This window comes from Podarcis vaucheri, assembly GCF_965113315.1.
Source record: "Podarcis vaucheri genome assembly, chromosome: 4".
Taxonomy (NCBI): Eukaryota; Metazoa; Chordata; class Lepidosauria; order Squamata; family Lacertidae; genus Podarcis; species Podarcis vaucheri.
The window spans coordinates 97,546,999-97,571,202 of record NC_138762.1 but is presented as its reverse complement, the minus strand read 5'-3'; the positions used below and the strand labels follow the sequence as shown (position 1 = coordinate 97,571,202).

General features: G+C 43.3%; 1 protein-coding gene across 3 annotated transcripts; it reads left to right on the top strand.

The window, feature by feature from the left end:
- Nucleotides 1-948: 948 nt before the first annotated feature.
- Nucleotides 949-22,245, top strand: TGDS (TDP-glucose 4,6-dehydratase). Of its 3 annotated transcripts, XM_082218814.1 has the most exons (12): nucleotides 951-1,116; nucleotides 2,369-2,435; nucleotides 3,469-3,537; nucleotides 3,868-3,958; nucleotides 4,607-4,749; nucleotides 6,493-6,591; nucleotides 8,945-9,004; nucleotides 9,542-9,585; nucleotides 10,247-10,412; nucleotides 12,866-12,924; nucleotides 19,390-19,487; nucleotides 21,402-22,245. In XM_082218814.1, exons 1-12 carry the CDS (start codon nucleotides 1,028-1,030, stop codon nucleotides 21,485-21,487), a joined length of 1,071 nt encoding a protein of 356 aa, XP_082074940.1. In that variant the 5' UTR covers nucleotides 951-1,027; the 3' UTR covers nucleotides 21,488-22,245. The 3 variants fall into 3 exon arrangements, with proteins under 3 accessions (XP_082074941.1, XP_082074942.1, XP_082074940.1); XM_082218815.1 differs by lacking the exons at nucleotides 19,390-19,487; nucleotides 21,402-22,245 and adding an exon at nucleotides 13,102-13,190 and having other exon boundaries at nucleotides 949-1,116; XM_082218816.1 differs by lacking the exons at nucleotides 19,390-19,487; nucleotides 21,402-22,245 and adding an exon at nucleotides 14,971-15,660 and having other exon boundaries at nucleotides 950-1,116.
- The last annotated feature ends 1,959 nt before the right edge of the window (nucleotides 22,246-24,204 follow it).

The window sequence follows — 24,204 nt, the reverse complement described above, 5'->3', positions numbered from 1 at the left end:
ATAAATTGTACTGGAGAGGTAACTATACAAAATATATTTTCAGGTTTACATCAATAATCAAATAATAGATCTTATTCTAATTGCCCACGCTAAAAGCCTTTCAGTTTTTGCTGCCACCTGATCATCTTGATCTGCTAAAAGAAAGGACACAGTAGCAATGGTTGAGTGACCTGGAATGGACAACAGTAGAGGGGTAACAAACTCACTCCTCAAATCTTTATAAAGAGTGCAAGCCAGACGCACATGAGCCACTGACTCAATACTGCCATCTCCACAGGGACACAACTGTTTTTCCAATGGAATTTTGAAACTATAGGGAGTCAAACCAACCGCACTAGCCTATTTGCCTAACCTGCTTTGTTTCAGAATTAAAAAGATTTGCAAAGGGTGCCAGGAGACCTCGCTGCAACGTACACTCCACATTAGAGTAAATAATTTGCCAGAGTTGACCTTTTCATATATTTCCTTCGTGGTTGTGTAATAATGTCCAGTCTGCCAACTTGAGGATATATTGAACATGTGATCCCAGCCACCTGGAGTCACTGATTAAATGGGAGATCCAAGGGCGGTTCCCAGAATAAAATACAGGGTAAAACGCAGATAAACAATTAAAGGAAAACAACAAAACTAAAACTCCCCCCCCCCCTTTCCACGGATAACATTTAAAAGACTACGATATTCAAATGTCTGGATGAAGTGCCAGCCGCGCTCAAAGCGGTCGACGACATGAGAAAAAAACACATCGCTGCCACATAACAGAAAAAAATGAATACTTTGAGGGAGACGAAACAACTTTATTTGATCACGCCCAGTTTTGGAAAGAGAGGAGCGCCCGAGTGCGCATGCCCAGGACACCGCTCCCCCCCCCCCGCTGCGTTCGCAGAACGCAGAGAGAGGCGCACGTGTAAAGGTCGCTGTAGGTGACAGTAGCAGGCGGAAGTGACGTATACAGCCGTGGCGGAAGTGACGCGTCGACGGGGAGGAGGCGAGAGAGGGAGGAAGGAAAGGCTCTCCAGCTGTGGGGAGAATGTCTGGGGGGTTGTCCGGGTCCGAGGCCGCCCCGCTCCCCCCGGGCTTCGCCAAGAGGATTTTGGTGACCGGCGGCGCGGGCTTTATGTAAATTCCCGCCTGGGTTGGGTTTTTTTTTGGGGGGGGGGGCTTTCAGGCTTCCTAAAAGCCCTCGCGAAAGGAGCAAAAAGCGCATTGAATATGATGGGGAGGGCTTACTCCTGAGTAAAGGTGCCTAGAGTTTTGTGTATGTGTGTTTAAAAAACCAAAAACTTTTGGCCTGCTTTCTCTGCCAGCGTGCCTTTCAAGCAGCCTTGCGAAATTTAGATTGTATAAATTACCGGAGTACCACTTCCTTAAAAGAAAGAAAGCTTGCAAAAATAGGTTTTAGTATAACTCCTCTACCTGGTGAGCTGCAGGGTAGTTCTTTACCTACTAAGCTTTCCTTCTCAGAAAATATGGGCTTGGGAAGAGAGAAAGGGGTCTTATGTTTCTTCTCCATTGAAGTTCTTTACAAAAAACAAACGAACTTGCTTGTGTTTGCTACTTTAAAAAAAAGAGAGGAAAGCAATAGGTTTTAGTATAACTCCTCTACTTGGTTAGCTGCAGGGTCGTTCTTTACCTACTAAGCTTTCCTTTTCTGAAAATATGGGCTTGGGAAGAGAGAAAGGGGTTTTATGTTTCTTCTCCATTGAAGTTCATTACAAAAAAAAACTTGATTGTGTTTGCTACTTTTAAAAAAAGAGAGGAAAGCAATAGGTTTTAGTATAATTCCTCTATCTGAGGAGCTGCAGGGTCGTTCTTTACCTACCATTCATGATTCGGCTCGTGTCCGCTTACAAATTTGGGTTGGGTTGGGGTGAATTTGGGGCAAGGGATTAAAGTACTTAAGCTTTCCTTCTCAGAAAATACGGGTTTGAAAAGAGAGAAAGATATCTTATGCTTCTTCTGCATTGACATTCATTCATGAGGCCCATGTCATGTTTTCCATGACTGTAAAAATAAAGAAATCCTAATATGTGTGACTGGAAAGGGTGTCACTTATTTCTTGATGCCCCTAATAAAGGGGTAGGAAGTTCAAACTATTTGGAGGTGGATAGGTAAGTTGCTTATTTGCTGGAAGCTTTTTATGTTTTTGTTTCTTAAAGAAAACCACAGTTGCTTCTTAAAGAAAACAGTATTTTGGATTATTCTGAAAAAAGTTTACAAACTAATATTCTAAGAGTTCCACAAGTGAATATATTTTCCACTGAGATTTGCTTCTCGGTTCAGGCTGATTTCTTGAGAGACATGCATCTGAAATCAATGCAGTTTAAATTTGAAATATATTGATTTTTTGTTTTTTCTTTAAAACCCGCAGTGCATCTCATGTAGTGGTTTCCCTCGTAGAGAAGCATCCAAACTATATGATTATTAATCTTGATAAGGTAAGACTCTTTTGCTTAAATAAACATAAATTAGCAAACCAACATATACTTGACAGGCAATCAGTGACTGCATGCAAGATTTCAGGTCTTGATTTTAAAGTAAGCCATTACCACGGAACTCATAAGCATGTGCTGCCATGGTGAATTTTGATCCAGAAGGCCAGTGTCTTGCAAAATACTCTATTTACTTAGCTCTGGAGATAAACAACAGTAAATGAGATTTGAATGTTTGCAGCTATGCCACTTTAATCCAAATAGCCATGCTCTAAGGGAGAAATCCCATGCAGAAGAAGCTGATGTAAAGTGAGCTAATGTAAATTAAGGTGGCTTAAGCTTACACCAGATCCAAACCCTGTTCAGCAGTTGCTTTGTTCTATATAATAAAAATATTCATTTAAACCTCCTCAGTACACCTCCTTGGTCTTATATAAATTGAAGGATCACTCAGAGTATAGATTAGAGATACCACTTAAGGTTTCTTCATATGATACATATTATACCCGGTAACAGATTCTAAAAGATGAAGTTCAGTGCATTGTCATTACTGAAGAAAAAAACCTTATCATCCTTCACAGCTTACTGTTACTGACTTCCACACTGTTTCTTTTTGTAATCCTGGCTTTTGGTCTTCTCATTGACCAGTTCTGTGTGCCTTTCACATTTATCCATGTAAATAAAAAATTAAACTCTTCCTTGGAAGGGTTTATAATGAAAACACAGTCTTTATATCTCCTTCAGATATTAAGTCTGCAGACCAAGGAGCTGTCATTAAACACATAGTTGCTTTCATTATGCTTTTTCTCTGTCTTAAGAATTCGTTTTCTTGACATTTTTGTAATTGAAATGTGGATGTGATGATTTTCATTTATTTTGTACTAAGACACACCTGAGTTTAATTAAAAGGGTTGATTTGTATGAGTCCCAAGATACAGAGAAGGTGGTTTGGAAGAGAATTCTATGAGACAATATGGAGGAGCAGAGGCTTGACTCTAGAAGTAAAATTTCTTTGTTATTTTCTTTTTTTGCTGTTAAGCTGGACTATTGTGCAAGCTTAAAAAATCTTGAAAGAGTTTCTGAGAGACAGAACTACAAGTTTATCCAGGTAAACTATACCTTTTTTTTTTTTTTTTTGGTAATTGTTATTTTAAAAACCATCCACAGTATGAAGGCTGCAATCCTGTACAAACTTACGTGAGCGTAAGTCTTGTTAACTGACATGGAACTGGAAGCCTTTTTTTTTCTTTGTTACTGAGTATTTCACTGTGTACACTGAAGTTAGAACTGACTGGAGCATCCCTCCACAGAGCTTTGTGAAGTGAAAATATAAAATTTTCTGCAGCAGATGTAAAATTTGGTGTAGTTGAAGAATTTGGGGGTATACATAACCAAACCTGATGTTGACTACTAATTTTATACTTTTCATCTTTTATAGGGGGATATCTGTGAACCCAGTTTTGTAAAAGAATTATTTGAGGCTGAGAAATTTGATATAGTGCTACATTTTGCAGCTCAAACACATGTAGGTGAGCGTTGCATGTCACTACATTAATCTACTAGTAGTAGTAGCTTCCAGTTTTTGCACAAGGGGCAGAGGATACTGCTTATGCTGGCACTGCTAACATAGCTGGACACCTATCCTGCTGTCCCTCCTAGTGACAATGTGTGTAAATTGCTATGTTTTACTGTTTTGCCATTGTGTCCCTTGATTCATCATTGCTTAAACTTTTGACGTCAGCTGTTAATCTGCTGCTGCTGTGAGTGGCACAGAACATCTGGCCCATGGACCTGATTAATGTTTTTAATAGGAGCTGCTCAGAGTGGCTGGGGAAACCCAGCCAGATGGGTGGGCTATAAATAATAAAATTATTATTGTTGTTATTATTAGGTCCCGTGGGGATCACCCTGCAGTAGCTCCGCTGCTGAGTGGAGTTTGGGTCGGGTGGAACTTTATCATGGCTTAATTTACACTGGCTTGCTTTATACCAGCTTCTTGTATGTAGGATTGCTCTCTTAAGAGTAGTTTTGTTCTACTGCATATGGAGACAACATTTTTTCTTTTAATTAAGTTCATGTTGTAGGTCTGAAGGTCCCCCAGAGATCATGGCCTCAGGCTTTTTTTTGGTACCAAGTTTGACGTACATTTCTCTTTATTATTTTGTCTCAAAACTTAGATCTTTCTTTTTGGCATAAGCTTGAATTCAACTATGTCAACGTTTATGGAACTTGCATTCTGGTTGGTGCTGCTTATGAGGCTAATGTGGAGAAGTTCATATATGTCAGTACTGATGAAGTTTATGGGGGAAGCTACAACAAGGTGAGCTTGAATTAAATGAGCTTCTTACATTTCTTACCTTCATGTTTGTCTCTTGGGTGAACTAAACAGGCTATGATCTTGTAATGACCAGTAAGTGGAGACTGTTAGCTTTGTTTAACTAGTACCACTTTACTTCCCATGACCAACCAATAAAAGTAGACAAACATTAGGAACTTAGTAAGCTTAGTGAGCATATTGTTTTACATTTACACCAATGTTCGGCCACTTGAAAATAACCAAAAGATAATGATAATCTTACACAGAAGGAATGTGCTGGTACAAATTTGACCTAAAGCGCTTTCGATTCTGCTGTCTTTAAAGGATGCAAGAGTTTTTGTTAGTACTTTGGTATTTTAGGATTGCTGTGCAAGTAAATACTTTTTTTTCAGTAAGAGGATGGAACATGAAACCTCACTTGTCACGGAGGAAGAGTAAAATATTAATTACTGGTAAAGGTAGTCAGAGTTGAATTTAGGAGAACGCTTTGGGCAGGGTGGTTTCCTTATACTATATAGGTAGACAGGATCGCTCTCCCTTTTTCCATGATTTCAGCTGCATCTGCTAGGAAAAGGATCAGGCCCTCTAGGGTATCTTGCAGCACAATCCTAACCAACATCCACTCAGAAGTAAGCCCTATTGAATTCAGCAGGGCTTATTTCTAGGTTAGTATTTTATCCTTATGTGCTTAGCTGGGGGTATATTTTTCTTAGCACTACTGCTAATCAGAGAGTGGAAGTATTATTTGGGTATAATGTTAGATAACTAGCAATGAGAAAGATTCAGGTAGGTAGCCTTGTTGGTCTGATGCAGTCAAAATAAATAAAAAAAATTTAAAAATTATTTTTATAAAAAAATAGTACTCTTCATGCACATGAAAGCTTATACCTAGAACAAACTTAGTTGGTCTCTAAGGTGCTACTAGAGTATTTTTTATTTTTTTTAATTTTTCAATTTATTAGCAATGAGAAAAACATCTTAATTTTTTTCACTCCATATATAGCATTTTGTGTTTATTCCAAAGTAGTGGTGGTGGTGTTTTTTTTAATTTATTACATGTTTTTGGCAAGCTTGCACTGCTTATTTGTGTTAACTCAAACCAAAAAAGGAAAGGTGTCTAAAGTAACAATTTGCATGCAATTCCACAACTATCTTAAACGTTACTGTTGGTATATAAATGTAGAATTTAGTATTGTGCAACCATTAGCCAAACTGAACGTTTCTATGAATTTTTGCTACATTAGTAACTTAATGTTTCTAGTTTTGAGCTTATCCTTAATCACTAGTCTATATTTGTAGACTACTTAAACCATGAATTACTGTTTCCTGAAAACACTGGCAAATGACATAACTGTGGTTTATTTATTACCAAGAAGCCAGAATATAAAGTTGTGATTTGTTGTTGGCTTACGAACTCTGCTTTGTTTTACCTATGACTTGCTCTTAATGTGTGAGTCTAGTACCCTTCCTTAACCATAGTTTGTTTGGTTGCTTAACCCCAGATGCTCACTAAGCTACAAAGACACAAGGCTAATGTTAAAAAAATCCCAAACAGTGGAGGAACAAGCTGTTCTCTGCTGCTTTATCAGACAGCTCATGGTTAATTTGAGGTTTGTTAAATAAGCCATAGTTTAGCAATTATGTGAGAATCGGGCCATTAACTAGAGTCATTTTAAGCTGGCTTGTAAATCAATGTAAATTCTTTTTAAGACTTTGAATGTCTGGCATGTAAAAAAATTGTTCTAGGAATTTGATGAATCCTCATCTAAAAAACCGTCAAATCCTTATGCAGCTTCTAAGGCGGCGGCTGAATGCATTGTCCAGTCATATTGGGAAAGATACCAGGTAAGCAAAAATGAAACTTGATACAGTGGTACCTCGCAAGACGAAAAATGCGCAAGACGAAAGAGTTTTCCGTTTTTTGAGTCGTTCCGCAAGACGAATTTCCCTATGGGCTTGCTTCGCAAGACGAAATGTCTTGCGAGTTCTTGCGAGTTTGTTTCCTTTTTCTTAAAGCCGCTAAGCCATTAATAGCCGCGAAGCCGCTAATAGCCGTGCTTCGCAAGACGAAAAAACCGCAAGACGAAGAGACTCGCGGAACGGATGAATTTCGTCTTGCGAGGCACCACTGTATTTTAGCTACTATTCTTAATTATTTGGATTTCTGAACATGGTCCATACGCCCAAAGATGTTTTGGACACAGAAGAAATGCACAAGAACCCACACTGAGGTTAAAGAAGTTACCGCCACAAGCCATATACGTTTAGTCAGAAGTCAATTTCATTATGTTCAATGGGCTAACCAATGTTGTGTCCTCCAGATACGATGGGACTACAACTCACATCATTCCTCACCATTGGCCATGCTGGCTAGGGCTGATGGGAGCTGTAGGACTGGAGGACACAATATTGGCTACCCCTGCTATGCTGGTACTAGTGAGTTTTAAAATACATAGTAGATTTCCAGTATAAAATATGGTAGTTATATCTTTGCTGTGGGCTTGCTTACAACAAAAAATGAACATTTAACAACTTGATATGTAACCTGCTAAACTTGCTATGCTTGTTTGTGGTTTTCTGTGAAATGCTGCACCACAGGTATCATTTTCCTGATAAGGTCTGGCTTTTCCCTCTTTCGACAATATCTGTTTAGCCTCTGACTCCAAAGCCCAGCCTTTAAGAGAAGTGAAGCATGTCCCAGAGTCCCCTTTCTGCTTCTCCATATTGGAAGCAAGCAATACTTTAAAATAGAACACCACTGATTACTCTTGCTGGGCCTGGTGGCCACATGGCACAATATACAGTGGTACCTCAGGTTACATACTCTTCAGGTTACAGGCTCTGCTAACCCAGAAATAGTGCTTCAGGTTAAGAACTTTGCTTCAGGATGAGAACAGTAATCATGCTCCGGCGGCGTAGCGGCAGCAGGAGACCCCATTAGCTAAAGTGGTGCTTCAGGTTAAGAACAGTTTCAGGTTAAGTATGGACCTCCTGAATGAATTAAGTACTTAACTCGAGGTACCACTGTATAGGTATGCTTGTCAAGGAGCAAGGTTTTTTTTAGTTTGTGTACGTGGTGATAAGCCCAGGCTTGACATTGTATAAAATGCAATTGGGCCCAAATTCCTATCCCAAAAGTGTATTATTTTGATCTTAGCTGATATTCTTCAGAGCTGTGAAAAGTGCACCACTTACTGCTTCTTCTGTTTGTGGAAGAAGGCATTGGTTTGTATTTTTACTAGTCCCCTGCAAACAGAAGGCCTTGTTTCATTTGCAGAAGGAACTGAGAGGCTAGAACATGATTTTTTCACTTCACTTCACTTTTAATTTGTATACCACCTTTCTATTTTACAATACCCAAGGCGGTTTACAAGCTGAAGAAACAAAGAATGTACACCTTATAACAATCTAATTCAATTCAAAAATCTGATAATAAAACATAACATTAAAATAAGCAACTTATATCAAATAAAGTAATATTCAACAATCCATTAGAATACAGTGGTGCCTCGCAAGACGAAAAGAATCTGTTCTGTGATTCTCTTCGTCTAGCGGTTTTTTCGTTTTGCGAAGCAAGCCCATTGACAGATTAGAGGATTAGCGGCTATTAGCGGCTTTTAGCGGCTTATCTGCTGATCGGATTAGCTGATAAGAGGCTTAGCGGCTTAGAAAAGGGGGGGGGAAGGGAAAAAAACCAGCAGGAACTCGCAAGACATTGTCGTCTTGCGAAGCAAGCCCATAGGAAATTCGTTTTACGAAGCACCTCCAAAACGGAAAACTCTTTCGTCTAGCGAGTTTTCCGTCTTGCGGGGCACCACTGTAGTACAGAATAATATTAAATATCAGCATATAAAAAATTAAACAGAAATCCACTCTTAACAATTGCAATGAATAATTTCTAAACTATAATCAAAAAAACAATACAGATTGAGAAGCAGAGACTGGCGGGTGGGGCAAGGCAGATGGAACAAGGCCTTGCCTGATGAAGTCTCTCCCCTCACATGCTTCTTATGTTGCTTGGGAGGATATACCAACACCTTAGAGCAGATTTCACAGGGGAAAATCAGCTGGGTGGTGGGAGGAAGGGGAGATGTCCCTCACCAGTGGAACCTTAGTTAGAATCTAAGCCACCGCAAGCTTTTTTTATGGCTGTTCTCCTTGAATTTGTGCTGGCACACTCATGGTATATCCTTTAAAGTTTCCAGTGGTTATCACGCGGAGCAGCAATGTTTATGGACCCCATCAGTTTCCAGAAAAAGTAAGTGAGATGAAGGCACTTCTTTTATCCAACAAGCCCTTTGTGAGCCCTCAATTAACAAGTCACAGTACTTTGCCAAGCATTTATTACGTGGTCTCTGTTCTGTAGAATTACTGTTTATTAATGTGTCAAATATTAAGAGTTGGACATTCATCTAGCTAGGGATTCTAGCATGTGAAAATAGGCTTCCATGCAAATAGTAAATCCCAGCTGGGTGAGGAACCATGCATGCAGCTAAGTGCTTACCCATCCAGTTCACCTCTCCGATCCAGCAGCCAAAATTGTCTGTGCAGAACCCATAATTGAAAACATTTTGGCTTTTAATTGGCTGTTTAGCAGATGGAGCAGGTTGTGGCTTCAGCCCCTTCCCTTTTTAAAAAAAGAAGGTACTGCTACAAGTGATTGGTGGTCTTTATTACTGTCCGTTGCTAGAATTAAATATGTTCTCACACAAATATTTCAAAAAAGATGAAAGGTTTATCATTCTCTTTAAGTAGCCAGCATTAACAATTGCTGCCTATTTTTAATGTTTCTTAGGTTATTCCAAAGTTCATTTCTCGCTTGCAGCAGAACAGAAAATGGTATGTATCACGGTCATATTCGGTCCTGCCCCCCCCCCCCCCCCCGTTATAAGTGTATGGCAAGCTAAGTCAGTGACATACCCTTGAAATTGAACACCCCATACTAAAAACCAGTCCGGACAGTAAAATGGGTCACGTTTTGAGACCGCACTGCCCTGGGACAAAACCTGCACGCACAACTGCTTTTAATCAACAACAATAGGTTTCTTAATACTCTGTCCCACCACAAGAGGTCATAGATGTAGAGCTGGGACATAGAAGAGTCACTGTTTCCTGCTTTTTGCTAATTTAAAAGCTTGGCTGAAGAGACTGTATAATGCTGGGGTAAAGAAGATTTGTTTTCTTGGTCTTGTACTTTCTCATTGACATGGATTTACACCAGCTATGTTTTAACACTGCTAGGACACACACTGTAGTGCGAAGTCTGACACAGGGTGCAGTGCAACAGCCACTTTTCTGTAATCCTTTGTAACTTGCTGTGCGTGCCACCAGGTTTATTGCCATTGTGAAGAATTAGCATGAATGGAGGTGGTGTTTTGTTACCACATACTTTTCGCTTTGCCCTTTGTAAGCATTTTATAATTTTGCAAACCTGGCTGGAATGTTAGAATAGCGTTTGAAAAGCAGTGCTAAATGTATGCACCATCTTGCTTGCTTGTAGCTGTATTCATGGCTCAGGACTTCAGAGAAGAAATTTTCTTTATGCCAGTGATGTAGTCGAAGCATTTCTTACTGTTATGAAGAAGGGGCAGCCAGGGGAAATCTACAACATTGGGACCAGCTTTGAGATGTCGATTGCACAACTTGCAAAGGAATTAATCCATCTAGTGAGTAATCAACAATGTTGGAAATTGGTGGCTTAGTAGCAATAAATACTGACTAGGACAAATGAACTCTACTGATGCATTTCAGTAAATGACTCTAAGATATGGGTGTGCAGATACATATGGAAATGGGGGGAGCATGTACAAAGTTTTATTTTACTAACCAGTGGGGTCTGTTTGCTCTGCCTTTGATCCTGTGTTGACAAATTCATTTCCATCATATTTCAGGCAGGCTCTCTGCTTTTGGTTTTTTTGTTTATTTTCTAGCACTTGCATGCTAATCCTCTAATCCAGGGGTGTCAAACTCAAATTCATCGGGGGCCGCACCAGCAGTTTGGTCACCCTCAAAGGGCCGGTTGTATCGGCCTAAAATATTTGAGCAGGCTGAGACCCCTGAAGTTGATGGGCTTTTACCGTATTTTTCACTCTATTGGACGCACCGGACCACAGGGCGCACCTAGTTTTTACAGGGGAAAATCAAGGAAAAAAATATTATCCCTCCCCCCCAGCCCCAAAGAGCAATGGACAGGCTGCGTGCAGCCTGTCTGCTTCTCCCAGAGCTTCTCGGGGCTGCGGGGGAAGCCCGGGTTCCCCCACCAGCCCCAAAGAGCAAAGAAGCCAAGACAGCGCACGGGATCCATAGCCGCGCAACCTCTCCAGCCAGGAGCTAAACCTCTCCAGCGCGGCTAAAGAAGACAAGGCAGTGAGCGCGATCCATCCCACTCATTGCCCTGGCTTCCTCTTTAGCCTTGCGCAGCATCTTTAGTCTTGCGCAACGGGATGGATTGCGCCCGCTGTCCACCGGGGCTGGACTAGATGACTCCTGGGGTTCCCTTCCAACCCTGCAATTCTATGACCTCGGAAGGTGTTTGGGGTCTCCACCACTGGAGGCTTTTAAGCAGCGGTTGGGGGACCATCTGTCTGGCGTTCTTTGGCTGTGATTCCTACATTGTGAGGGTGCTGGGCTAGATGACCCTCGGGTGGCCCTCCCAACTCTATACAGTCCTACAGTTCTGCAGCAGGAGATCCACAGCCACTTAGAATCACAGAATCATAGAGTTGGAATAGACCACAAGGGCCATCGAGTTCAACCCCCTGCCAAGTAGGAAACACCATCAGAGCACTTCACACAATGCCCACTCCCAATTGTCATCTGAGAGACATGTGGCTTCAGTGTCTAGGCAGGTACCCCCCTACCTGCCACACTTCCCCCACCCCACTTAAGCTAAGGGAATTCCTGCCCAGAGAAGCTCCCAGGTGAGGCAAGGGTTAAGATCTACCTCTGGTAGATCTCTTGTGGCTGGAGAGGCACGCAAGGCTAAAGAGGAAGCCAGGGCAGTGGGATGGATCGCGCTCGCTGCCCTGGCTTCCTCTTTAGCCTTGCGAAGCCTCCCCCCCCCCCCCCCGGAGAGGCGCGCAAGTCTAAAGAGGAAGCCAGAGCAGCGAACGGGATGGATCGCGTTCCCTGCCCTGGCTCCCTCTTTAGCCTTGCGAAGCCTCCCCCCTCCCCCCCCCCGCTGGAGAGGCGCGCAAGTCTAAAGAGGAAGCCAAGGCAGCGAACGGGATGGATCGCGCTCGCTGCCCTGGCTTCCTCTTTAGCCTTGCGAAGCCTCCTCCCCCCCCCCCTTGGAGAGGCGCGTAAGTCTAAAGGGGAAGCCAGAGCAGCGAACGGGATGGATCGCGCTCGCTGCCCTGGCTTCCTCTTTAGTCTTGCGAAGCCCCCCCCCCCTGGAGAGGCGCGGCAGCCCGTGGGACGAGGCGGGTGGCCTGCGGGGTCGCGCCGGTGGGAGACCTCCAGAGGCGGCCTCTCTGCTCACCACCTCCTTCGTGCTGAAAGGCGACGCGGCGCACAACCAGGCGATGGTGCACTGGACGGGCGAGAACAGCAGCGAGAACGGCGGCTACGCGGGCCACATGACGAGGTCTGGCGGGCCGGATTCGGCCCGCGGGCCTTGTGTTTGACACCCGTGCTCTAATCCGTCAATGGGCTTGCTTCGCAAGACGAAAAAAACCGCTAGACGAAGAGAATCACAGAACGGATTCTTTTCGTCTTGCGAGGCACCACTGTATCTGCATGGCTTCACGCTCTTATATTATGGTCAATATTGCATGGCTCAGAATATATTTAGTTAACCACGTTAGTCACATACACCAAACAATAAACACCTTTGATTTGGGCCGACTAGCTAGCACTTAGCATCTTAAATGTAAGATTTATTTACACCCGCTTGAGTGTTTCTCACAACTTACATCTCTTGTTTTACTTAATAGTTTTATAGGTACAACTAGCAGCACTTGGGAATCATCTACATTTTAAACAAAACAGAGGATGGAAATTTTTGTGGAATTCTGTTCATTACAATGCTTACAATGCAATAGAAATCAAAACATTTTTGTTAAATGTTAAATCTCTCACGGCTGACGTGGATCTCTCCCCCCCCCTTACTGATTTACAGATTAAAAATACCAGTTCTGAAGCAGAGACAGAATATTGGATGGATTATGTTAAAGACAGGTAAGATATTTATTATTTCGTTTCAAATATTTTGTCCTGTCCTGTAAAATATCCCACAGGATTTCAGATGCCATCTTAATTTGGGTAATATTATGTGTCCTCTTATTTAGTGGTACAGAATGTTACAGCGAAGCCAAATTTTGAGCTCCTCTGCCCCCCAACCACCACCCTTTGTAGGTTGGGTTGTGACATGGAGAGGCAAGCATGGAGCTTTGCTGTACAATCCTTTCCTGCTCCAGGATAGGAAGGTGAGTTTGGTCCTGGTTGCCCAAGGTAAAAAGGTAAAGGACCCCTGGATGGTTAAGTCCAGTCAGAGGCGACTATGGGGTTGTGGTGCTCATCTCGCTTTCAGGCCGAGGGAGCCGGCATGTTCACAGACAGCTTTCTGGGTCATGTGGCCAGCATGACTAAACCGCTTCTTGCGCAATGGGACACTGTGACGGAAGCCAGAGCGCACGGAAACACTTTCCCGCCACAGTGGTACCTATTTATCTACACCCTTGTGCAGATTAATTGAAACAAAGCATGTTTTCTGTCTTACTCGTAATCCTGTACTCAAAATAAACATAGAATCATAGAGTTGGAAGAAACCACAAGGGCCATCGAGTCCAACCCCCTGCCAAGCAGGAAACACCATCAGAGCACTCCTGACATATGGTTGTCAAGCCTCTGCTTAAAGACCTCCAAAGAAGGAGACTCCACCACACTCCTTGGCAGCAAATTCCACTGTCGAACAGCTCTTACTGTTAGGAAGTTCTTCCTAATGTTTAGGTGGAATCTTCTTTCTTGTAGTTTGGATCCATTGCTCCGTGTCCGCTTCTCCGGAGCAGCAGAAAACAACCTTTCTCCCTCCTCTATGTGACATCCTTTTATATATTTGAACATGGCTATCATATCATCCCTTAACCTCCTCTTCTCCAGGCTAAACATGCCCAGCTCCCTTAGCCGTTCCTCATAAGGCATCGTTTCCAGGCCTTTGACCATTTTGGTTGCCCTCCTCTGGACACGTTCCAGTTTGTCAGTGTCCTTCTTGAACTGTGGTGCCCAGAACTGGACACAGTACTCCAGGTGAGGTCTGAAACATGAAAAGTTACTTGATCATTGTGATGTCCGAAGGAATGATGTGCTTGCCACAATATATTGAGGTTCTACCAAAGAGAGTTATTCCAGAGCTGGAAAAGAGGTATCCTGACAGTACTGGGATATTGCAGCAGGACCTAGCCCCCTGTCACACATCAAAAGTGGTGAAGAAATTCATGACAGAGCAGTACTTGATTGGCCAGGGAATTCCCCAGACATATATCCCATTGAGAATTTGTGGGCTATATGCAGAAGTCGTCTCCATGCTGTAGACTGTATGACTATGGAGAAGCTCATTCAGGCGCTGATTCAAGGGTGATACAGGGATCCAAAAATCAACAGTGACTGTTCGAAACTAGAAGACTCCATGCCAAACCGTGTTCAAATGCTGCTTAAAAATAGCAGTTACTAATGTACGTATATGTGAGTTTTGTACACTAAACAACATTGTTTGTTTCAATTAACGTGCACAAGGATGTACTAGTACTGGTGTGCTTTTGAACTGGTAGGTTGGCAGGAGCTGGGACAGAGCAACGGGAGCTCATCCTGTCACGGGGATTTGAACCACCGCCCTTCTGACTGGCAAGCCCAAGAGGCTCAGTGGTTTAGACCAATACACACTCCCAAGCCTCAGAGCTTGAAAAGGGGCAGTGATTGTCTTAGCATTATGTCTGAACTTGGGCTCACAGTTTGTCTTACTTCAGGCAAACCATGAGCAGTGAACCCAGAACAAACCTTTGGTGTAGCTTTGCATGCAAGCTGAGTCACTTCATTTCATATTGGCGTAGACACTGCTTTTATATCTTACCAACCATCAAGTGACTTGCTTGAGATTTTAACTATTTGAAAGTAGCTTATAATTTATTGCTACAGTTAAACAAAGACCCTTTACTTGGATTTGGATATAAAAGTAATGGGGCAAACTACCCAGTATTTTTACTGGAATATTTTATTTCTGTTTTATAGTTCCTTGAAGCAATTCAGTTAAAGATTTCATATAATGAAGCTTCTTCTTGAAAAACCAAAAACATCACAAGAGATATTCAATTGGGTCTGCGGTCACACGGCAATTTTTTGGTCTTTTTGGCATTTCCTGTTATTTTCTGCATTGCATTTGATCTTTCACACAACGGAAATCTAGTTGAATTTAGCATTAATTGCTTTACAGATAAATTCTGTATCCAACTCTTTTAGCTTGGAAAACCACAGGAATCTGGCGTTGTAATTTCATGTGACAAATTTTGGGGTGGTATCCCAGCATGCACTCCTTTCCTGCCATTTAAAATTTAGTGTAACATGGTAGTATATCAGTTTAATGTAACGTGATCTATCAATCAATTTAGTGTAACATGGTGATATATTGATCAAAAAGCCGCCACTCCAGAATGAAACAAGTACTTCAGTGTGAAAGGAACTTTTGAAATAGGACAGAAATGTTATATATAATAAAAAAAACTAACACAGTAATCCCCTTATCTGAATTTGCTCAAAATGATTGAACCAATGGACTTAAGTTAACTGATTTCAGTAGGTCTGCTCTATGTATGATGAATGTTGTTAATTGCTAGATGCAGCTACTGAAATAGTCCTAAATGTGACTTGTTCTTATCTATCTCATTTTCTTTACCTGCACCAATAAAATGTTTCATCTGCATCTATGTGATTCATGGTCTCGCTTAAAACATTTAGGGTTGTAGAAAGAGTGGTTTTCTTTTATGAGAGATTAGAAGTCGTCAGTGTGGTGTAATGGATAAAATATTAGTCTTGAATCAAGAATACTTGAGGTTGAAGGGATGCGGGTGGCGCTGTGGTCTAAACCACTGAACCTCTTGGGCTTGCCGACCGGAAGGTTGGCCGTTCGAATCCCAGCGACGGGGTGAGCTTCCTTTGGTCTTTCCCAGCTCCTGCCAGTCTAGCAGTTCGAAAGCAGGCCAGTGCAAGTAGATAAATAGGTACCGCTGTGGTGGGAAGGTAAATGGCGTTTCCATGTGCTCTGGTTCTGTTGCACCAGAAGCGGTTTAGTCACGCTGGCCACATGACCCGGAAAGCTCTCTGTGGACAAACGCTGGCTCCCTCGGCCTGAAGCGAGATGAGCGCCACAACCCCATAGTCGCCTTTGACTGGACTTAACCGTCAAGGGTCCTTTACCTTTTACTTGAGGTTGAATCATTTCTCAACAATGAAGCTTACGACTATGTCAGCCTAAGCAACCTTCTAGAGTTGTTAGGATACGATGAGAGCTCCTTGGACAAAGAGTGGGACAGAAGCGTAGTAAACTTTGAAATGGAGTTTTGAATATGCAAGGGCATCCAAAACTCAATTTCAACGTTTTGATACATTTTCTGAAAAATGCTGTTGGTGTTAAGGCTTAAGGATGTTCATAATACTCCTTTTTAATTTGTTTTTTTTTTTTAATATAAATTGACTGGGATATGATTTGGCATGTTTGTGTTATGTGTTCCACATGGTTTTAATTTACACACGCCCCATTTAGTGTCTGGAATTGTGATGGGTTATATAAATTAAAACTAAACGCAGATGTTGGTGATCTGACACTAAGTAAAAGCGAAACGAAAGAAGTGCCATGGTCAGATCACTTCCTGGTGCAACTGGACTTCTCTGCGACCCATCCCCTCTGCAGGGAGGTGGGACCAATTCGGATGGTCCGCCCCCGCCACTTAATGGATCCAAATGGTTTCCAGAGAGTGGTAGGGGATGCTTTATCCCATGTTGATGGCCTTTCAGCTGATTCCCTGGTGGCCCGCTGGAATGTGGAGTTAACCAGGGCTATTGACTGTTTGGCTCCGAAGCGCCCTCTCCGATTGCATGGAGCCCGGACAGCCCCGTGGTTTTCCACGGATCTGAGGGCAATGAAACAATCGTTGAGACGGCTAGAGCGCCGGTGGCGGATAACTCATTCCGAATCTGACCGGACACAGGTTAGAGCTCAACGTCGAGCCTACCAAGTGGCGATAGCGACGGCGAAGAAGAATTTCTTCACCGCCTCTATTGCATCTGCAGAAAACAGCAGCAGGAGACTTTTTCAGGTGGTTCACAATTTAGCGGAACCACCTGCAACATCAGGGCCCAGTACGGGCCACATGTTCTCCTGCAATGATTTTGCAAAGTTTTTTGCAGATAAAATCGCTCAGATTCGGGAAGAAGTAGACTCCACCGTGGGAGCAGGGCCGGGGCGGGAGAGTGCTAGAGTTCTGTCTAGTCAAGTTGAGTGGGATCAATTCCAATCTGTTACCTCCGAGGATGTGGACAGGCTGCTTGGACGAGTGAAACCAACCACCTGTCTCCTGGATCCTTGCCCATCCTGGCTTATAAAAGCTAGCCGGGAAGGACTGGGCGATGGGCTTCGTGGGGTGGTGAATGCTTCCCTCCGTGAGGGAGCCTTCCCAGACCCGCTGAAAGAGGCGGTTATTAAACCGCTTCTTAAAAAACCATCTTTAGATGCGGCCACGATGGCCAACTATCGCCCAGTCTCAAATCTTCCATTCCTGGGCAAGGTGATTGAGCGAGCGGTTGCCGAACAACTCCAGGCACGCCTGGAAGAAGCGGACCATTTGGATCCCTTCCAGTCGGGATTCAGGCCTCATCATGGGACTGAAACTGCCTTGGTCGCACTGGTTGATGATCTCCGGCGGGCTAGGGACAAAGGTGAGAGCTGTTTCCTAGTTCTGCTGGATCTCTCAGCGGCGTTCGATACCATCGACCATAGCATCCTTCTGGACCGTCTTGAGGGGCTGGGAGCTGGGGGCACTGTTATACAGTGGTTCCGCTCCTTCCTCCTGGGCCGTGTTCAGAAAGTGGTGGTGGGGGATGAGTGTTCAGACCCCTGGGCTCTCACTTGTGGGGTGCCTCAGGGTTCTGTCCTCTCCCCCATGCTTTTCAACATCTACATGCGGCCACTGGGAGAGATCATCAGGAGGTTTGGGCTGGGTGTTCATCAGTATGCGGATGATACCCAGCTCTACCTCTCTTTTAAATCAGAACCAGTGAAGGCAGTGAAGGTCCTGTGTGAGTGTCTGGAGGCGGTTGGAGGATGGATGGCGGCTAACAGATTGAGGTTGAATCCTGACAAGACAGAAGTACTGTTTTTGGGGGACAGGAGGCGGGCAGGTGTGGAGGATTCCCTGGTCCTGAATGGGGTAACTGTGCCCCTGAAGGACCAGGTGCGCAGCCTGGGAGTCATTTTGGACTCACAGCTGTCCATGGAGGCACAGGTTAAATCTGTGTCCAGGGCGGCTGTTTACCAGCTCCATCTGGTACGTAGGCTGAGACCCTATCTGCCTGCGGACTGTCTCGCCAGAGTGGTGCATGCTTTGGTTATCTCCCGCTTGGACTACTGCAATGCACTCTACGTGGGGCTACCTTTGAAGGTGACTCGGAAACTACAACTAATCCAGAATGCGGCAGCTAGACTGGTGACTGGGAGCGGCCGCCGAGACCATATAACACCGGTCTTGAAAGACCTGCATTGGCTCCCAGTACGTTTCCGAGCACAATTCAAAGTGTTGGTGCTGACCTTTAAAGCCCTAAACGGCCTCGGTCCAGTATACCTGAAGGAGCGTCTCCACCCCCATCATTCTGCCCGGACGCTGAGGTCCAGCGCCGAGGGCCTTCTGGCGGTTCCCTCATTGCGAGAAGCAAAGCTACAGGGAACCAGGCAGAGGGCCTTCTCGGTAGTGGCGCCCGCCCTGTGGAACGCCCTTCCAGCAGATGTCAAAGCGATAAACAACTACCTGACATTCAGGAGACATCTTAAGGCAGCCCTGTTCAGGGAAGTTTTTAACGTGTGATATTTTATTGTATTTTTGGTTTTTATGGAAGCCGCCCAGAGTGGCTGGGGAGGCCCAGCCAGATGGGCGGGGTATAAATAATAAATTATTATTATTATTATTATTATTATTATTATTATTACTAAACGAAAGGTGTTCATAATCAGAATGTATATGAATATATCTATGCACCTGCCAGGGACAATCACCTGAAAATGCAATTACAACTTCTCAAATTCATTGGTATTCATCCATAATATTCCAAATAAATTTCCCATGTTTGAGGTTAGTGGTAGTATATTTTTCTGCCCTACATGACTGATCTTTGCTGTGATTACTCACACACAGGTCTGTGATTGAAGTAATTGAGTCACAGATTGGAAATTATTTGGGTGCCTTGCGTGTGCGTAATATTTGTAAATATAGACTATTCTGTGTAAATCATGTGTGTTTAACAGGAGAAGGAAGGGTAGCCTAAAGATTAATCCAAAGGAATAAAGTGCTGAACTCCTAAATGTCCTTTGAAGGTAATTAATACACATGTTATATGAAACTTTGAGTTCTCCATAGGAATAACACTCTTCTCATTTATTTAAAGGCCTACGAATGACTTGGGATATCCAATGAATTCTGGAAAAATGCACAGCTTGGGCTGGAGACCTAAAGTGCCTTGGAATGAAGGAATAAAGAAAACCAGTATGTTGCATTGATACTGAATCTGGAATGAGAGTGAAAGGAAAGCAGGGCAGCACTATTTTCAAAAGAGCTGTTTTTTATAGGCTACTTTGGAGAGTAAGCCGTTTACTGAATTAGCTAAAGCTCGAATTTTTAAAGTAAAGGCTTTGAACCTCCCATTGTAGTTTTGTTTGTATATACGGTTGTACCTTGGATCCCAAACGCCTAGGCTCCCGAACAAATCGGCTCCCGAATAATCGAAACCCGGAAGTGAGTGTTCTGGTTTTCGAACGTTCTTTTGGAAACCGAATGTCCGACAGGGCTTCTGCGGCTTCTGATTGGCTGTAGGAGTTTCCTGCAGCCAATCAGAAGCCACACTTTGGTTTCCAAATGTTTTGGAAGTTGAACGGACTTCTGGAATGGACTTCCAATGTATGGCTGTAATGGTAAGAGAGGAAATAAATAATAACATTAATAATAATAATAATAATAATAATAATAATGTCATTGCCCTTTTCGGGGACAACGAAATTACTTGACTGCTCCATAAAACCACTAATTAAACAATACAGTATAATACAGCAAGGGAGATTAGATGACTTTCAAAGTCCGGGCTTCCCATTCAGGGCCGAGATCGCTCTGGAGAAGAAGCTGTTCTTAAGACGGCTCGTTCTTGTCTTCATTGTCCTGTATCTCCGTCCCGACGGCAAGAGCTCGAAGAGACAGTGACCAGGATCAGATGGATCTTTTACTATGTCCAGTGCCTTCCTATGGCACCTTGTGGCATAAATCTGCTCTAAGGTGGAGAGTGGGCATCCAACAATGCTCTCTGCTGCCTTAACTACCCTGCACAACCCCATCCTGTCCTGGGTAGTACAGCTTCCGTACCACACACATAAGCCATAAGTGAGCACGCTCTCAATGGCACAGTGATAGATAAATGTTGCTTCTGTGAGCTTGAGAGTAGGCACTGTACGTTGGGTTGGGGGAAGCAGTAAGAAATATGAGAATAAAAATTATCTACATCCAGGCAACTGTTAGACTAGACGACATAAGCACTTTTCACATACATCATTTACGTTTGGACGTGGTATGTGCTTGGTTGCCGTTGGTGCTTTTTTTCTAAAAACAAAGGTTTCGGGGTACTCTCATTTTCCTACCCATATTGAAATACTGCCCCTCAATGAGGCCAAACTTAGATTTATAAAATGTTTAGGGGTATGTGTACCTCTGTCCCCCCAAAAAGCACTGGTTTCCACCATTAACTTAAGTGCCCAATTAAGTTCCTAGGCTGCTCTTGAAACTTGGCAAAGGACTGCAGACCTCGACTTAAACTTCCATAAGACAAATATTTGTTCACAAGCTAACCTGGAATTCAGGGCCTTCTGTGTGTGAGCAAAAGCCAACTCTGCTCGTGCAAGTATTGCCTGAGTTTCACCAACTTGTGCTAAAACCCTGTGGACCTTGAGGAGTGGGAGTGCCTTCTCAAGAGACACAAGGGCCTGCAGAGGAAGATAGGATGGCTTGTTGTGAGGGCAGAGTTCTGCATACCTTGTCTCTGGTTCCAACCAGAGAAACAAGTCTGTATATGCTGTGAGATGAAATTGACTTCCTTTAGGGGGCAATCAAATGCCCTGCTTAATCCTAAATGTCTGGCATTGTTACTCTGCTGTTAACAACATTTCAACCATCATAAACCAAAACTTTTTATTTGTGCCTTTTGGTTCCTGAATCCTTGAAATGTGCTGCCAAAAAAATCATGAGATAGAAACCTTCTTCAAACTGTAAAATACACTGTCTGATTATAACTAGTACCCTGTAATCTGTCACCCTCTGCACTTAATGATTTTGTGTATGTTTGAGCCTGCATGGAATAGCACTGTAAGTTTGCTTATTACATATTCATGCTTTGAAATCTTCCTTTTCTTGTGCTAGTTGAATGGTATCAAGAAAACTTCCACAACTGGAAGAATGCGGAGAAAGCTTTGGAGCCTTTTCCTGTTGCTGAAGAATCGGTATGATTTAGTCTGCGGCAAAGTTGTGAAGAAAAATAATAATGAAGGAAAACATTCTACCTCAAGATCATCACATTAATGAAAAACTGTACTCAAGCAGCAAAATGGGATTGTATTCATGGAATGTCAACTATCAATAATATCAAGAAAGACAATGGAGTACAATTTTACAGTATGGGCTGTAAGGGTTATCGCCTTTTAATCAGCATTCCAGTGCAATATTGAAGCTTTAATATTTTTCTATAAAAATAATAATTGAATTGGAGCAATTTTTATTAAATAATGCACTTTTTAATACATACAGCTGTTTTGCATTTTAATTATTTATTAATGTATTGTATTGACAGGGTTATAGTTTTTTTTTACAACCTAGGCAGCAGATTTTGGTACAGGAGTATTTTCTGCTTTTTGTAGTTGTATCTTCCTGTCCCATAAGTCTGTGCTTGATCACGTGCTTGTTTTAAAATACTGTCATATCATGTATCCTCAATGATCTGGTAAGGAAATCTGTCTCCCATTGCTCTACAGAAGTTGAGCTTTGTAGACAACCAAAGACTTCCCTGAACTCAAGAATACAGTATAGAAACCTGAGAGTGCCCTCATGGCAAATATTTATCATTTCTAATAGCTTCTTTCAAATTTGTTTTGAAGAATAACAGTGCTTCCAAATTTAATTTGTCTTTCTTGTTGCCTAAAAGTATTTTAACTCTATGAACATGTGAAATTATGTGAACAATATTAAAATGTAAGACTATGTTAAATGTCGGACACATACCCAGTGGTGCTTTTTCTGAGCTAGACTGTGTATTCAAAAGGTAGAAAAGTGCAACAGCTGACATTTGTTTGGTCACTGAGCAATCTGGCAGGTAACTCCCATGCTTTACTACTATTCTTCATAATAATACAGTGGTACCCCGCAAGACGAACGCCTCGGAAGACGAAAAACTCTCTAGACGAAGGAGTTTTTCGTTTTCTTAGCCGCTTCGCAAGACGCATTTCCCTATGGGCTTGCTTCGCAAAACGAAGCTTGCCCCACAAGCTCCAGGGATAGCGGGGAAGCGTAGCGCGTCTTCCCCGCTGTCCCCGGACCTCTTTTGAAGCAAGGGGCGGCAGGGAGAAGATCTCTTCTCCCCGTTGCCAGCCCCGCAATCTCCGGGGACAGAGGGGAAGGCGCGCGCACCTTCCCCTCTCTCCCCGGACCCCTTTTGAGCCAAGGGGCGGCAACGGGGAAAAGCGATTCTCCCCGCTGCCCCTTCCCTTGCTTTAAAACAGGTCCGGGGACAGAGGGGAAGGCGCGTGGCGCTTCCCCTCTGTCCCCGGACGGTCTCCATAGGAACGCATTGATTGATTTTCAATGCATTCCTATGGAAAACCGTGCTTTGCAAGACGCAAATCTCACAAGAAGAAAAAACTTGCGGAACGAATTAATTTCGTCTTGCGAGGCACCACTGTAATGATAATAACAACAACAATTATTTTTTATATCCTGCCCATCTGACTGGGTTGCCCCAACCACTCTGGGCAACTTCCAGCAAATTAGAACACCAAACACAATAAAACGCCAAACATTAAAAACTTCCCAATACAGGGCTGCCTTCAGATAGTTGTTTATGTCCTTGACATCTGACGGGAGGGCGTTCCATGGGGAGGTCATCATTGCTAAGACGACCCTCTGTCTGGTTCCCTGTAACCATGCAGCGAGAGAACTGCCAGAAGGCCCTCGGAGCTGGACCTCAGTGTCTGGGCTAAATGATGAGGATGGAGACGCTTCTTCAGGTATACTGGGCCAAAACCATTTAGGGCTTTAGAGGTCAGCACCAACACTTTGAATTGTGCTCGGAAATATAATGGGAGACAATGTACATCTTTAGGCTGACATGTATCCCATAGTCTCTCCTTTCACTTAGTCACACCTCGGGTTACGGACGCTTCAGGTTGCGCATTTTCGGGTTGTGCACTGTGCCGAACCCGGAAGTATCAAACGGGTTACTTCCGGGTTTCGGCGCTCGTGCATGCACAGAAACGCTAAATCGCTCTTTGCACGTGCGCAGAAGTGCTGAATTGCGACACGCATGTGCACATATGCGGTGCTGCGGGTTGAGAACGCTGTGGGTTGAGAACGTGCCTCCCGCATGGATCACGCAACCCAAGTCTCCACTGTACTGTTGATGCCACTTGAAACATTGTATCTAAAGGCACTGAAAATATCAAACCCAATTAGCCTGTACAGTGGTACCTCGGGTTAAGTACTTTGTTCCGGAGGTCCGTATTTAACCTGAAACTGTTCTTAACCTGAAGTACCACTATAGCTAATGGGGCCTCCCGCTGCTGCCGCTCCGCCGGAGCACAATTTCTGTTCTCATCCTGAAGCAAAGTTCTTAACCTGAAGCGCTATTTCTGAGTTAGCGGAGTCTGTAACCTGAAGTGTATGTAACCTGAAGTGTATGTAACCCAAGGTACCACTGTACATTGCTATATGTTGATAGAGATACTGAACCAGTGACGAGTATTCTTCATCACAAACTGCAGTCATATAAAGGCGCTCTGCCAAACCCTTTGAACATCAAATCCAAGTCTAAAACACTAACCACATTCTGTCGTGCCAAAAGCGTCGTGTGAATTTACCATTACTCTCTTCCCAAAGCTTTCAGTATGAGGAAACTGATCATGGTATTCTGAGGCCAAATTTCAAGTCATGCTGGTGAAGCATTTGCCTATATGAC

Bases quoted from the DNA above. Each gene is read 5' to 3' on its own strand.
- TGDS (XM_082218814.1), top strand. From the start codon at position 1,028: ATGTCTGGGGGGTTGTCCGGGTCCGAGGCCGCCCCGCTCCCCCCGGGC. The intron at 9,586-10,246 runs GTATGTATCACG...GCTTGCTTGTAG, and splicing joins TTGCAGCAGAACAGAAAATG to CTGTATTCATGGCTCAGGAC. The intron at 10,413-12,865 runs GTGAGTAATCAA...ACTGATTTACAG, and splicing joins CAAAGGAATTAATCCATCTA to ATTAAAAATACCAGTTCTGA.